Here is a 16,027-nt window from a genome sequence, read left to right on the forward strand (position 1 = left end):
AGCTACAAAAAGGTACTTTCCCCAAGGCGTGGTTACATAAGAGGGATTCTGCCAGGTTCCACCGCCCAGACATCCCTCTATACGACCACCTACACGACCTCACCTCCAACGGCATTACATGCGCCGCCGTGCAGGGGAGAGACCGCAGCAGACGCGAATCTCGTTCTTTTGCGCTGCGACACTCCCTTCATGATGCGCCAATTTCTGGCGGCCATTCTTTTCTCTTGCCTCGCCTCCTTTGGCCTGGCTGCGGATTACCACGAGCAGCTGAACCTCCGCCCGCTGCCCCTGTCCGCCCTCCTTGCGAGCTTCAACTTCCGATCCAATACATCGCTATCTGATTTCGACTTGCAAAACTTCCGATACTTCCCCCGGTCGTTGGGTCAGATTCTTCAATATGCCGGGACAAGAGAGCTTCATCTGAGATTCAGCTTGGGAAGATGGGATGCCGAGAGCTGGGGAAGTCGGCCTTGGGATGGTCAGCGCGAAGGCGGGACGGGCGTGGAGCTATGGGCTTGGCTCGAGGCCGAGACGGACGAGGAGTATGTCACTCACTTGTCATACTGTAGATGGATTATACTTACACACATACAGGGCGGATCAGAAGTGGTTGACCCTCACCAATGCTCTTTCAGGACTCTTCTGCGCATCGCTCAACTTCGTCGACGGAACCCGAACCACCCGACCGGTCATGTCATTCCAACCCGAAGGCGACCACCCCGAAGCATCCATCCCGAACATGCAGCTCCTCCATGGCGTTCTGCCAAAGGAGGTGGTGTGTACAGAGAACTTGACACCCTTCTTAAAGCTGCTCCCTTGCAAGGGAAAGGCGGGCATCTCGAGTCTGCTAGACGGCCACAAGCTCTTCGATTCCTCCTTCCAAAGCATGGCCATCGATATCAAGCCTGTCTGCCCCGAGGGCCAGGAGTGCATTCTGCAAATCGAGCAGACTATCGACATGGTTCTCGACATTGACCGATCCAAGCGACCAAGAGACAACCCGATTCCCCGTCCACCCCCTGGACACGAGTTGAAGTGCGACACATCCAAGCCTTATCACAACGACGAAACATGCTATCCTACCGGCCTTACCACTGGTCAGGAATGGACACTGTCCCAGATTTTCGGGAAGTCGATCAAAGGCACATGCCCTTTGACAGACGAGGATGTGCCCCCAGTCTGCATTGAGGTTCCCCACACCCGAGGCGTGTATACGTCTGGCGGAGCTACGGAGATCTTGAACCCCAATGGAGCAGCGCGCTGCTTCAAAATTGGTGCAGATTCAGAGCTGGAAATTGTTCTCCCCTTGGAAGACAAGGAGGGACAGGATCCTACCAAGGAATTGGTCGAACCGCCCACTCCTCTCATCTACGCTGAGCGCAGTTTTACTGGACACGGACAGGAGCATGGTGGTATGCAAGCCATCCTTACGAATCCAAGCAAGGACACTGAGGTCGAGTTCATCTACATGGAATCGCTTCCCTGGTTTATGCGAGTTTACCTCCATACTCTCAACGCGCGTATCGAGGGATCGTCGGGTTCGCAGCCGTCGATTGTTGAGGACATTTACTACCGCCCCGCCGTTGATCGTGCCAGAGGCACACAGCTCGAGCTACGGATGCGTATCCCTCCAGCTTCTACAGTCTTCCTCACCTACGACTTTGAAAAGTCAATTCTTCGTTACACCGAGTACCCACCTGACGCGAACCGTGGTTTTGACATTGCCGCGGCAGTCATTACTACTCTCAGCCCCCGTACGCAAAGTACACGCACCACCACTCTGCTGCTGAATCTGCCCACACCAGACTTCAGCATGCCTTACAATGTCATCATATTCACCTCGACGGCGATCGCACTCGCTTTCGGTGGCATGTATAATATCCTAGTTCGGAGACTGGTTGGCGCTGATGAAGGCCCCAGTCCAGTTCTCAAGGCCAAAATAGCTGGTCTCTTGGCGAAGCTCAAGGGCATTCGGTCAGCCAAGAAATAGAGCAATGTGTTTGTGTTATCTGTTCCGATATTCGGCTTCTCAGCCTTCCCGTTTACTCGTATGCTTGTCTTCTCGTTCAGGTAGACGCGTGTCGTGTACCGATTGCTGTCCAAGCTTACAGTCCGTTTGCTGTTCTTTCCGTCCCGACTTCGTCTGCCACGAGGTTTGCAATACGGAAATTTGACTTGATCCAGGGGCTGTGGAACGTCGTCTTCCCGCCGTGAAACCTAGGCTCTGCTATCTCTATCGACTGCCTGGCGTTTGCACTTGCTGTCATGCTCTCCGACCACAAAATGACAGGCACATAAGCGGGTGATGCGACATCACGGCGGACTCAGTCGCTCAGCCAAATCCTGTCGATTGTACCCGTCGGCATCGTGACTCCAAAAACGGCACGATCTCCTTACCTTCGGCCGTACCTGCAAACTCATCGCTGTCTTTGCCCTACTAATCGTTTGTCCCTGTTGGTGCTCGACTCACCGCATGATCAGGTTCATTACCGCCTACTGATGTTAATTTGGATAAGGTATGTAGTGCTGTCTAAAAGATCTCCCTGCTACTCGTCATCGCCTGTTCCACAAGAATGTCGTGAACATGGCAGGTGATGCGGGCAGCCAAGAGCTGCCAGCCTGTCCGTCACATACTGCACACGGGAGGATATGCGAAAGAGAGGCTGCTGTATTTTGGTGTCTCGTGAACCGAAGCTCATTACCAAGTGCCACTTGACCACCAATAGTCAGCGTGAAGAATAAGAATGTACCTTACTGCCAAACTTGTGAACTGACCCGCTGCCTCTTCAAATACTCCAGCTGCAGAGCCACCTGAGAAACCCTTTCAAGGCATGTCTTGAAGCCGGTGGCACGTTCATCACCATCTCACCGCTCCGGACCGGACAAAGAATGTGTCGGAGAATCTGTTTGCCGTGTAAACGGGTATTCATGTTTGTTTTCAATATGAATCTTGAACGAGGCGAGTATGCAGGTGCCCTCGCACCCGGCATCTCACATGGGTCTGCTAGAACAGCGTGCCCATTCACCTCTTAGGGCATGACAGGAATCCCGGTAATACATATGATGAGGGAAAGGCCGCTGCTCTCTACTTCGTCTCTCTGTTCTTCATTTGACAGTCTCCAGAGCTAGTTCCCGTTCAAAGCTAGCCAGCATGCGTTTGGGAATAGCAGTCGCGATCTTGTCCTTTGCGGGCCCGGGTCTGGCTCGTTTCGGACCACAGCAGCAGACTCCGAGTGAGAACCTATCATCCAGACCGAGGCGCTTCATTGTAGAGCTCGCGAAGGTAAGTTATCACGGGTTTGATAGTTCCAAGACATTTCTGACAATATCAATCATCACAGGACTCGGATTTCAAGCAGCTCGAGACAGAGCTATCCGCTTTCACCGGTGCGACGGTGTACAAGACTTTCCGCAGTGCTGTCTTCACCGGAGCCAGTGTCGAGTTGACAGGCAACAACGAAGAGTTCCTGCGTTTCCTACGGGGTGCGAGCAACGTTTGGCCATCGCGCAGAGTCCAGAGGGCCGTGGTCGAGGATGACCAGGAGTTCAGTGGAGGTGTCTCGGGAAGCAACTACAATATTCACGGCATCACTGGTGTCCAAAGGCTTCATGAGAGAGGAATCCTGGGCAAAGGCGTCAAAGTTGCTGTTGTTGATGCTGGTATTGACTATACACATCCCGCTGTGAGTTCTGGTTCCCTTCTTGACTCGCGGTTGCCAGCTGACATCTTAGCTTGGTGGTGGTTTCGGTGAGGGCTTCAAGGTCATGGGCGGATATGATCTCGTCGGCGACTCAGGTGAGATCAGGATCACCAGCACATCTTCACACAACATGGGCTTACAAGGAAACATGATAAGACTGGCCTAGTGGTGATGAACCCAAACGGCCTGACAAGGACCCGTACGAGAAAGATTCTCTCGGCGGGCACGGAACGCATGTCTCTGGGATTGTTGCTGGACAGTCAGAAACGTTAGTAAGCACTTTCGATGCTTGGAGCAGGAGACTAATAAGGTCATAGCTGGCAGGGAGTTGCTCCTGAAGCTAACATCTTGTCTTACAAGGTCTTTTCCGGGACGGTAAGCAGAAGACCCTGGCTTTCAGGCCCATGCTGACTGTGACTACAGAGTGGCGATACAGATGAAGAGACGCTTATTGAGGCGTTCTTAATGGCTCATAATGATGGCGTAAGTTTGGTCACAATTCTCAACCGGTTGTTCTCTCATCTGACTCCATGCTAGGCCGACATCATCACCGCTTCGATCGGAGGTCGCGGAGGGTTCTCGTCCAACGCCTGGGCCGAGATTGCTTCCCGTCTCGTGGATCAAGGCGTCATCGTGACGATCTCCGCGGGCAACACGGGTGAAGGCGGTGCTTTCCTCGGGGAGAACGGTCAAGCCGGACGAAGCGTACTCTCAGTGGCGTCTACTGAGCCCTCATACGTCCCTGGGATGCCCTTTGAGGTGACCTTTGACTACGGAAACGGCGACGTCAACAAGTCAAGGTACGGATTCTTCTATGGTGGCCTCACACACAGCTTCCCCCTCAACTCGAGTCTTCCCATTACCGCACTGTCCTTCGACCCTCTCAACACCACAATCGGGTGCCGCTTCTTGCCACCAGGGACGGTCAACATGACTGGCGCCCTTGTGATGGTTCCGCGTGGAGGCTGCAATGGCTTCAACAAACGATATGCCCTCCAGTCTGCTGGCGCCAAGTACATGCTGCTGTTCAACGATAATGAAACATTCCCGATGCCCAATAGCTATGACGTTTATCGTACCGAGGGCATCACGGAGCATGCTGTTGGTGTCGAGATCCTTGCCGCGCTCGCAAAAGGGGCTAAGGTTACGGCCCGTTTCTTCAACGAGTCCGATTCGGATCTGGTCAACTTGAAGAACCCCGTCGTTGTCAGCTCCTACTTCACTTCTATGGGTGGACTGTACGATCTCCAGATCAAACCAGACATCGCAGCTCCAGGAAGCAACATCTTTTCCACCATCCCGCACGGGAAATATGGCCTAAAGTCGGGCACGTCAATGGCCACGCCGTACGTGGCAGGTGTAGCTGCACTCTTCATCTCGAAGCATGGTGGCAGAAAGGTCTACGGCCCCGGGTTTGGGCAAATGCTCTCAGCCAGGATCTTGTCTAGTGGCGATTCGCTTCCGTGGAATAACGGGCTGAACATGACAGACTATGGGACGACGCGCGCCCCAATCTTTCAACTAGGCAATGGCTTGATAAACGCTACCAAGATCCTGGACTACCGGACGGAGCTTTCGTACGCGAAGTTTGCGCTCAACGATACCACAAATTTTCGCGCTTCGCATTCTGTCATGATTACGAATAAGTGCACAGGTTCCATCACGTACAGTTTTTGCGTCGAGACTGCGGGGACGTATGAGGTTCTTGATGATAGAGACAATGTCAAGATGGGACCTCAGTATGCGGGCTTGGTGCCATTGGCTACGCCGTTGGTCCCGAACGTGACGTTTCCCAAGGAGTTTACCGTTGGTCCGGGAGAGACTAGAGAGGCAAAGTAGGCACACCACGTCGCGTTCTCTTATTACCGCCGTCAACTAATGCCTTGACTTAGATTCACCTTCGAGCACCCCAAAGGCGGAAACCATTCAGCTATGCCCCTTTACAGCGGCAAGGTTCGCATCCACGGCTCCAACGGGGAGCAGCTCTCGGTGCCTTACATGGGCGTCGCGTCCGATCTACGCAAGACCTTTAGGAAGATATTTGTCGACAAGTACCCGTATATCAACTCGGGAACGGATGACACTCCTATGGTATACAAGGCCAAGTAAGACCCTACTAGCACACTCCTTACAATAACCTTGCTGATGTATGCTTCCTAGCTTCTCCTTTGACCTCTCCCTAGAAGCGCAGGATTTCCCAAAACTCTACATGAATTTCCGATGGGGTTGCTCCGTCCTACGCTGGGACATCTTTGAGCGCGGGTGGGAAGAGAAGAGCTGGGGGACGTATCCGCCTGTTCCTGGAGAAGGTGGATTCGTTGGACATGCTGCGACCTGGGTAAGTTCATCTCATCTGATACATTCCTCGCCTTCACTTTGCGGCACCTTCGTACCTGAATAGCGCTTATCTGTACACAGGACAACGAAAGGCACGCTACCGTCTTTGATCCAGACAACGATAACGAATTTGACCTCATCCGGGGTCCCATGGGAGAGCTCTCGAGGGAAGATTACAACTACGCACCCTGGAGGGCGTGGTGGCTTGGCAGGTTCTCTGACGGCTCGAAGATTCGGCCTGGAAATTACACGTAAGTCTCTTGGATGGATACACTTCTCGATGTAGAGATCTAACGAGACATCGACAGTATGCGAGTTGCTGCGCTGAGTCCGTTTGGAGACCCGACGAAGAGCGATCACTGGGATATCTGGAGGCGCGACTTCATGGTTGTTGGCAATCAAACATTGCCTGACAGTTGAGTCACATATGCTGGTCTACAACGCGGCTAGGCTTACAACTCCTGAAGCTGGGAACGCTTTGCGTGAGAGCTGGGAGTCGCCAAGAAAGAATGAGCCGATATCCCATCTGCGAGGGTGCTCATCGCGCTTGTTTCTACTCAAGTACATGTATAGTAGTCTGGTGAAAAAATAGACCGAAGGATTGAGGTGCTTGCGGGTAAATCATCCCATGACAGCGCCAACAGCAGCATGTGAAGAGGTCCGCTAAGTCTCTGTAATGGACATTTCATCCAATTTCATAGTACCCGGCGCCTTGGATCTCTCTACTTACAATCCATAATCTATGAGTAGAATGCGCATCATCTCGCCCTGGCGTTGGATCAGGGCATATGAGAAGATGACAGAGAGTAGAGGAGGGAACCGTAGTAAGAAGTAGGTTTACATTAATGCCGCCACGAAATCCCTGTCCGACGCGCTCAGCGAATGGGAACAGTGCCGATTGCCAAATAAGGCCTCTGTCTGCCAAGTCTCTAGACAGCGTTTTCACGAGTTCATCCAGTCTTCTGTGTAACCTCACACCATACTCACACAGGATCGCACCGGATGATTGATCCTCTAAAGGAGACGTCAACACAGGTTGCCCGGCATGAAAATGACTAGCAGACGCACAAAAGGCACCGTCGCCCCGGATTGCAGCCAGACTGAGGCAGCAGGACAGCAGTCGTCGCCGACCAAGTCCCGCCCGAGCCCTGAAGTTAGCGTAGGGTTGTGCCCCACGTTACTTATTGGCTTAACTCGCGTTTGCTCCCAACCAACTATCACTGGATGTCAACATCCACTCATCCCCGATAGTCTAGTGGTGAGGATATCTGCTTGTCACCGGGGAAATCCCACGATTCGCAGGGGACCGGGGTTCAATTCCCCGTCGAGGAGTCTCTCTTTTGCTCTGTCTCATTATTTTTTGAGTTGCTATGAAGAGAGGGTGGCGATGATGAGTTGTTGTGAAGAGAGGATGGTGATGATGAGTTTTTGGAGTGAGGTGGACGCAGGTGGGAAGTTGGGAGTTCTGCATGTGGCCCGAGCGCTGCTGCCAAGTGGCAACCGGTCGCTCTCTCCTGCTGCACATGGTACTTGACTCTTCAGAGCTTTTTCACGTCCGACGTGTTCGACGAGTGAGTGAAGGGAGGCGAGTTGCCGGGTTTGCATGTCTTATTGTTTCAAGTTTTATCTCACAGTTACCTGCTTCCTACACGGGTATCTTCTTCCCGTACCTTTCGTCTCTGTTATTTTCTTTTAGTCCCCACGCCCAGGGCGATCAATTATCGAGCATCGAGCAGTAGTGCAATATCATACATGAATGCCCAGTCAAGTGGGTGACAAAATCGATTCCTTGCTCTTCATCTTGATAACGCCCCTTTCACTACTCATATCATAATTACTACCTTTCTGTATCCAAGTCCTTCTCAGGTATATACGTAGAGAAATACACTCCATTTAATAGATATCAATGCTAGTGATAATAGCGGTACTAGTAATTATAGCGGTATCAGTGATGATAGCGATGGAACTGCATGTCGAATGTGTCGAGCGGAAATCGATTTTGTCACCCGCTTGCCAGTCAAATAAACGCAAAACCCCTTCTCAAGTCATTAGTACTCATACACATCCCCTTCCGTGAATCCATCCTAGTTGGAACATATCATTTGTCAAATGTGATCACCGAAATGCTCGGCTGGCCATCTCCTGCGCCAAGCAGGCCCATAGAAGTACACCACGGGAACGAAAACAGCAAAAGCGCTGATCAGCCCGGTGTAAATCATCATCGCATCGAAGTAGCCCATATCCACCACCCAGTCGGAGATCTTGAATGACAGAATAAAAGCTAGCAAACCTCTGAACGAGGCAATGTTGACTAGTGCCGGGCCCGCGAGGTGGGGATAGCACTCGAGGACGTAGACCGCGCCAATGGTGTTGGCACCCAAGAAGCCAAACGCCATGAGGCCGAGGCCTGTGAGGAAGGTGAAGTAGGAATACCTTGCCTGGTTCGAGCCCGCCAGACCAAAGATAATGGAGCCAATAATACCAGCGAGGGTCGGGATGATGAGGTTCACAAGTTGGTTTTCAGGGACGCGGACTCCGCGTTTCTTCGCGATGCGGTTCGCCATCCAGTCGGCGGCACTTCCTGTGACCAAGGCAACAGCGATAGCGGCGATGAGGACCGGCACGAGGCAGAGGCCGAGGTTCATGAAGTCCCATCTGTATCGGCGTTAGTCGGGTCTCTCACCCGAGTTTGAGAATTCATCACTTACGACCAGGGTGCTGTCAAGAGAGCTGGGGCCACAGTATAACCAGCAGCGAAAGCACACGCAATCATCACACTGTTAAGCATGGTGATGAAGAAGATTTGCGGATAGAAAAAGGTGCGAAGAGTATCGACGAAAGCATTCCAGCCCTTGCGCCAGTCCATCTTCCCGTGGAAGAGAGCAATGTTGTAGCGGAAGGTTCTGGGACTGCGCTTATGGCCAATCTCGTTGCGAGGAATGCCATCTGAAAGTTCAAAGTTAGCCAATATTCCCAAATATTCTGTATGTTTCCGACTTACTCATCTCCGCCCGTGTTCGTTGCCATCTAGTCTCAGGCATGAAGAAGTAAACACCAACGAGGAAGAATGCCGCACCAATGGCCGTGATATAGTACATCCACCGCCAGCTCAAGTCGATAATCATGTACGGTGCCGCGATCCCAAGAACAATAATGATGAGACCCTGAGCAGCAAAGATGCTGGAAATCCATGCATTGCGCTGGTGCACAAAGACCATGTCCTGGATAATGAACGGAATCAAACTCTCAACGGTTCCGGCGCCAACAGCTTGGACACAGCGAGCGAGAAGATGTGACTGCAGCGACTGACTGCTGCCTGCCCAGAGACATCCAATGATGGCAACAACACCGGTGCCGAGGACAACGGGACGACGGCCGACGGAGATAGCCATTGGAACGAGAACCAAGTTGGCCAAACCAATGACCAGAACCGGTAGTGAAGCCAAGAGGTAGATTTGAAAGATTGGCGGCGCACTTGGCAGATTTGACAGGACCTTCAGGGGGTCGAGGCCCGCCGGGAGACCACCGCTGTCGGTCAGGGGCTTGAGGATCTTCGGGTCGAGACCGGCGTATTCGAGAGCAAAGACGGGCAACATGGCACCAAGAATCAGCTCAGCGGCAGCAGCCAGCGCACCGAAGCAGCAGAGACAGAAGCATCCTAGGACTTTGCGGGACATGGGTAGATTGAGGGGATCCCGTGGATCCTTAGTTGGCGCCGGCTGGAGGATAAGCTGCCCATTTCTGTATAGGACACCCTCTGATGCCTCCACTTCAAAGCTCGTCTGGAAAGTCTCTCCATGCTTTACCCTCCTGTCAATGTCTGTCACCGAGCTGTTGCGGCTGCTGAAGTGGGATTTTTGATTGCCCTCGAAGCCTCGGTTGCCACTCTTCTCGTCGTTGCGTCGCCAGAGTGGTTCGAAGAAGCTGGAGCCCGCTGATGATCTCGCGGCCTGCACGGGAGCGGGTCGTGTGGCTTCTTGAGGCGGATAGTCCATACTTTCTTGGTTGACCTGTCGCGAATTGTGTGCGGCTGTAGCGTTGAGCTCCATGCTGGGCCTTGATTGTGTGAATAGGCAAGAAATAGTGACTAGATCCAAAAGTTGGAAGACAGCTTCATATTGAAACAACTCAGAGGAATAGCTCTGAATAACATGCAAAAGCCACGACGGGTCTCGCCATCTTGGAACCCTGATTCTAACACAGACCAAGACGCTATGGCGCAGCGAAACACGGAACGCGTTCAGAACAATGCAGCCACACAGACGTCGGCCACGATATTTGACAGTACCCCGCAAGTTATCGCCAATGGCTAGCCTTGTAGGGCAGCACTGCGTCTCTCAATGCCTTTGAATTAGGCTACTATTTGAATTTTCTTCATTGTTAGATGTTTCGTTGACGTCGCCGGGTCTGTGTTGATGCATCTCTGCTTCCGGTTTGCCTCTGTATGCTGTTTGCTAACAAACAAAGAATGGACGAACAGGCGCCCGTGCTGGGCCGGCCGATCTTCCTCAACACGGAACTGCTTTGAAGACCGAAATATGGATGAACGGGGCCATGAAGGTGTCGGAGTGGCAACCTTGAACATGCCCAACGACACGGATAAATGGGCACCCACTGAGGCGATGATGGCCCAAAGAGTAGGCAATACATTAACTTAGAAACCCCTCTTTCATTATGACAACGACTATCCTTATGTCTCTTTCACTAAGATGTTTTGAATCCACTCAACAAACATTTCACTCGTGGAAGAGGCCTTTTTATCCAGATAGAAGACTTAGGTATTTGTCCATTGAAAAACCGTCATCAGTTGATCAATATCTACTCTTAGCATGAGAAGTGGAGGAAGTTATCGCAGCTAGATAGTTTGAGGATGAGGTCCATGTATATTCTATGAAATAAGAGACATGCCCCGATGGTCAAGTGGGCTGCAGACTCTCCGGGACTGAGATGAGTATCTCCCGCATTCAATTCGTTACAACGATTTGGCGTCGAGCAGGCCACGTCTAAGAGACTAAGATGAGGTGAATTAATCCCTTGTAAGGGAAGATGCTATGTCTAAGTTGAGTCTATATCATCCTAACAATCAAAGCAAACATAACACACTATACGATGGTCTTGATGCAGAAACCAATAACTCCATGTTATGCTGGGTATCAAGCGTGCCGTCCGCTGTGACGTCGCATAAATCTTCAATTACATCAGCAGCCAAATCCGAATCCGTTTCTAAGAATCCCTTGCGGCTCCATCATTCATTTCTCGTTTCTGACTTGCTCTTCATCGGACTGCAAAGTCACTTCCGTGCTAGCAGAGCGAGGAGGGATAGAGACGGTGTCGTCTTGCTGAGCCGGGGCCTTTGCAGCAGCGGCGGCGGCAGCACCAGCCGCAACAACGGCCGCGGCGTCAGCGCAGCGCTTGCGGATGGAGAAGACGGAGCCTACGTGGCCCACAAGCCACCAGGAGAAGAGAACAGGCAGGGCGACGCGCGTCTGATCAGCGCAACCAGTCCATGCCTGCACCAAAAGAGAGTAGATTTCGTGCGCCGGGAAGGCGTAGCCGATCCTGTAGAAGCCCGCCATGATCTCAAAGGGGAACACGCTGCTAGCGACGTTGGTGAGCATCCAGGTGAGGAAGAAGAACGGGATGAGCTGCATGGGCACAAAGGATCCGATGAGGGACTCGAGAACCTGCCACTGCACATCCATGTAGAGCCAGAAGACGAGGAGAGTCTTGCCGAACTCAGGGCCCCCGACAGCCCAGTTCTCCCTAAAAGCCCAGAGATAACCCGTGACAGTGACGGCGGTGAGGAAGCCGTAGATCTTGCCAATGGTGAAGCGGATGAGCCAGACGTCGCGGACTCTCATCTTCGCGAGGAGGCCGGAGCTCATGCCGATGCCGTTCAGGGCCAAGATGAAGAAGAACTGGGCGAGGGTGGGGACGATGATGTTGACGGTGTTGAAGAAGACGCGACTCGCTTGCGTCTGGGCGCCAATGAGGTCGGCGGTGGACGAGATCGGGTTCAGGTAGGCGGCGATGGCGGCCGGATTGGTGGTGTTCAGGGATCGGAGGGCAGCCGTGCCGTTGGGCGACTGGTAGTAGAAGGCCCTCGATGCGCCGACGACCTTTTGGATGTTGCTGTTGATGGTGGAATCGGCGATCGCAGGGTATCGGGCCTGGTTGTAGGTGTATGTGACCGAGTCGGCGGCATTGTAGGCTGCGGTCGAGGTGCCGTTGATGGCGCTGGCGAGCTTCGCAGACGCGCCCGCGTTGATGTAGATGGCTCCCCAGTAGTCTCCTTTGCATACCGCGTTCTTGACCGCTGCGGGAGTTGAGTATTTTGAGGCGGAACCAAACTCGATGGTTGGGAAGTTGGCAGCTTGGAGGCTCTTGGATGCGCCTACAATTGCCGAACCAATGGCGCCCCCATCCAGGTCAACGGCGAGAATCTTGAGTGCATGTGTGCGCTTCCCTTGCTCGAATGTTGCTCCAAAGAGATATGTCATGTTGGCAAGGACGAGAACCAAGATCAGTATCGATGACATGACCATAGGTATGATGATGCCCTTCCGTTGAGCAGCACTCCATTGTGAGAGTGGTGTCCTCTGTGGGACGTTGTTGGGTGACATGGCTATCGAAGTTTTCGTTCTGATTCGTCTGGCAAGTTATGATTGAGAGGCGATATCACACAGCTGATGTGGGTTAGATATGCTTAAAGCCGAATGAAGTGTAGTTGAGTCGTCAATCTCCTGAGGATGTCGTGTGAAAGGAAAAGAACTGGTGATGTGCCAAGGGGTAGGGCTGAATTTAACAATGGGGAGATTCGTAGTCTTAAGAGGACCATAAAAACGAAGATCCTATGTTTGTCCATGTGGCTCCCTATGTAGCGCCAGGAGATAAAGGGAGACCCATTGGTTCAAGAGCGCGGAGACCGGCCGAGACGGACGGTCAACGGGGTACGGCAAAACCGCCGGGGCTCGGAGCACTCTATATGCCATTATTCGTCATCATCCTCTTCGTCGTGACTCTTATTGAGTCTAAAGCGACATGGATGGCTTCGAGTTTCTTCCAGGCTGCCGTATGTGATCTCGGAGCTAAGTCCAAGATGCGAGGTAGCGAAGGGCCGAAGCTACCTCGTTGGCAACTTGGCCTCCTTTTCAGGTATGGAAGCACCCGCGATAGAACTGGGAAGTGGGTTGGCTTGGGCGTTGGTGTGGTCGCAAAGTCTTCCGATGCGTCAGTAGAGGGCGCAAGGGGTGGCCCCCCTTAGTTGGAGTTATCTAATATGGATCCGGCCGCTAGACGGCGCATCGGTGCTTACGTTCGCCGAGCACCGGACTTTTTTTCATTAGCATCTGGCCGCTCCCCCGGCCTGTTGGTTCTGTTAGTCGTCCACGTTCGTCCTTTCTCTTGACCGTTCCTTAAGTGCTGACCATGTTCCAGACTCATTAATAATCGGTTTGTCCCCCATCCCCCAGGTTAGAGAGATGTTCTCGGGCAATAGTATTATCCGTAAAATGACCAGCGTCAATCTTGGATTTTACGAAGTCCGATTTCATGCCAAAATCAACACTGTCAGCGCACAGACAGTTGTCACTGTACGTTCGGGACACTAAACTGCGGGCGCTACTAACTCAAGACAGGTCCCAGTACATCAATACATCGTTGCACTGATCATCTCACGACGACATACCATGAGCACATTGCCCTTTGGGATTTGAAGTGTTGCTGCATAGGCAACGATCTTGAGAATTGCTCTACGTGTAGACGGGTTGCTACAGGAGGTATGGTGCGCGTCCATTCCACAGGTCTTGTTTGTCTTTGATGATTGGCTCTTGGTGGCGGCAACGCAAACGTCGTCCACCGCTCGCTCTCGGGTAGCAAATTGGGGCTTCGGTCCCGACTAATCTAGGCTCTGGGCCAGGCGATCCAACAGAACTTATGGTATGATCTCCCCAGGTCGCGACAGCCCCGGAAGCGATCCACCCAGCTGTCGGATTTACAAAAAGGCTCCGGCCGAAGCATAAACTCCAGCCCCAAAATCTCACAGCCACTCGGCGATGAGCTTTTGATGCTAGTCTTCGCGTCAACCAACGACTCCATTAGCAAATGCATTAGCTGGGCAATTTGCTGCATCTAGGGAGATGGTCCCTCATTTTTCGCTCGTTACCCCTCCATCAATCTTGTTTCTCACGATCAACTGAGTTGTGCACGACTTATGGGCAAACACTACTCCTAGCACTCGACGCATTATCTCCGGAGGTGTTCCGGCCCGGCCGAGAAAATTGCCAAGTCGGGACGATATGTTCATGGTCGCCGGGGCATGACCCGCACGCCTGATTATCGTTCGATCGGTAGCTGGTCACGGCACACTGTAAGAACAACACATTAGCCGCAGTTTTGAACTCTGGTCTCATTGAAAGTCCGACGCCGAGCGCACTGATATAGAGAAGTTCTGTGGGATCTCGACTTTGCCGACGCATCAATGTTCAAGTAAGGTAATTGTCATACCTTATGAATTGAGCACGTATTGACCTTCGCTTGGAGTAGGCTTTGGTCAACTTAAAGCCCTCTATTCCCTGCGGGCTTGGTTCTCAGTGATGAGAAAGCTCACTGACGCTATCTTGGCTCGAGGAATGTCTGCCACCTGTAGATATGACTCCAGATGCACGAAATAGTACTTCGTAAGAGTATGGATAGCCCTTGTCAATATCGGAATCGCCCCACTCGCTCAGGCAATGTCACGATGGCACGCAGCAAGCTGCATATCGAGCAAGTAGATTAAATAGCTTATGGTATCCCAACCCGAACAGAGAAAAAGAAGTGGTCTATATGGGTAAAGAATGCGCAATTCACCCGAGAGCGCCTGTGACAGGACGTTTCTTGAGTTCCAATTCTATCTCTGTTTTGTAGCAGAAGAGCAACATACGTGCGGCTTGTAGATGTCAACCGGCCACTATTGCCACGCACTGAAGAAAGCTATTGGATATCGTCGTCGGTGACGCCGTGAAGACTAAAGAGAACATTCAGACTTGTCAGTGAGGGCCAGGATAGGCTCAGACTTCTCGAAATATCCTAGACACTGGCATGCAGTTGGCGCACGGGATAAATCGGTGCAGCTGAAATTGCCTGGTCCGTGAAGCTTCAACCAGACCGGTTTCGCGATGTCTTGGTCGTCGATCTAGTTGCTGTGCCGGTGGCTATTAGTTGCGGAACCAACTTTGGCCGTAGGCAAGCGACAGAAAGCTTGGTGATTGTGAAGGATCCATGTCCAAATCCTGCTATCCAACTTGGATATCAGAAATACCATGAATTCCTCTAGTTCCGTCCAGACCAACAAATCTGACTTCTTTCTTAAATTCCTTCTCAGAAAGACACATGACTTTGCCGCTGCCATCGAAGCAGAACTTCTGTCGGAAAGGCTACATTAGGGTATCTGTCTGACAGACGACAGAGTCCTCTGCGCTAACAAAGGCATCCTCCATCATCTCGAGTTCACTAAGTCCATCGAGATGGCCGAGTTTTGCTATAGCTCTCACCAAAATGGCGATGTATGCTTCAAAACACGCAACGCCCGACTTATCACGAGCAAGACCATAATTGTCTGAGATGGATCCCGAGAATTGCTCAAACACAAGCCGTCCTAACGTTGCGACTGTAGGGACATATCGCGGGTTCGCCCGCTTTTATCCCGATATGCGCTACCATGACGGGCGAGTCTGAGCTGTCGCCGACTATTATACCCAAATATGCCATAAACTTAACCTCTTGTCCGAAGTTTTCCTTGCGGAGGAGGCTGGTGACAACAATTCTGATGCAACATTGGAATCCGTTGTGGGAAATGAAGTCAAATATGCGATGATGGACGACTGTGGGCAAAACATCCACCTCGAGAGCCCAGCAGTCGGGCAGTCCTCAATCGCGACATAGCTGTCCGTTCTTCTCTTGTATTTTACCGAAGCTTTGGAGACATCAAACCGAGTAGATACTACGAA

At 52.1% G+C, this 16,027-nt stretch overlaps 4 protein-coding genes across 4 annotated transcripts; 2 read left to right on the forward strand and 2 right to left on the reverse strand.

Moving 5' to 3' along the window:
• Window positions 1-91: 91 nt before the first annotated feature.
• HER10_EVM0011405 (Gpi16 subunit) lies at window positions 92-2,547 on the forward strand. Its single transcript, XM_035480838.1, has 2 exons — window positions 92-542; window positions 595-2,547. The coding sequence occupies exons 1-2, from the start codon at window positions 190-192 to the stop codon at window positions 1,988-1,990; spliced, it is 1,749 nt and encodes a 582-aa protein (XP_035338914.1). The 5' UTR covers window positions 92-189; the 3' UTR covers window positions 1,991-2,547.
• Window positions 2,548-3,151: 604 nt separating this feature from the next.
• HER10_EVM0007954 (subtilase) lies at window positions 3,152-6,458 on the forward strand (the record flags this gene model as incomplete). Its single annotated transcript, XM_035477492.1, has 11 exons — window positions 3,152-3,283; window positions 3,342-3,683; window positions 3,733-3,796; window positions 3,858-3,969; window positions 4,019-4,076; window positions 4,125-4,184; window positions 4,239-5,536; window positions 5,594-5,806; window positions 5,862-6,039; window positions 6,120-6,289; window positions 6,347-6,458. 11 exons carry the CDS (start codon window positions 3,152-3,154, stop codon window positions 6,456-6,458), a joined length of 2,739 nt encoding a protein of 912 aa, XP_035338608.1.
• A 1,685-nt stretch (window positions 6,459-8,143) lies between these two features.
• Window positions 8,144-10,033, reverse strand: HER10_EVM0002476 (major facilitator superfamily transporter; the record flags this gene model as incomplete). Its single annotated transcript, XM_035472185.1, has 3 exons — window positions 8,144-8,693; window positions 8,747-8,984; window positions 9,040-10,033. The coding sequence occupies 3 exons, from the start codon at window positions 10,031-10,033 to the stop codon at window positions 8,144-8,146; spliced, it is 1,782 nt and encodes a 593-aa protein (XP_035338090.1).
• Window positions 10,034-11,059: 1,026 nt separating this feature from the next.
• HER10_EVM0005242 (uncharacterized protein) lies at window positions 11,060-13,371 on the reverse strand. Its single transcript, XM_035474864.1, has one exon. It carries the CDS (start codon window positions 12,659-12,661, stop codon window positions 11,288-11,290), a length of 1,374 nt encoding a protein of 457 aa, XP_035338331.1. The 5' UTR covers window positions 12,662-13,371; the 3' UTR covers window positions 11,060-11,287.
• Between the last annotated feature and the right edge of the window lie 2,656 nt (window positions 13,372-16,027).

The sequence above is a fragment of the Colletotrichum scovillei genome (assembly GCF_011075155.1).
Source record: "Colletotrichum scovillei strain TJNH1 chromosome Unknown Contig00001, whole genome shotgun sequence".
Lineage (NCBI taxonomy): Eukaryota > Fungi > Ascomycota > Sordariomycetes > Glomerellales > Glomerellaceae > Colletotrichum > Colletotrichum scovillei.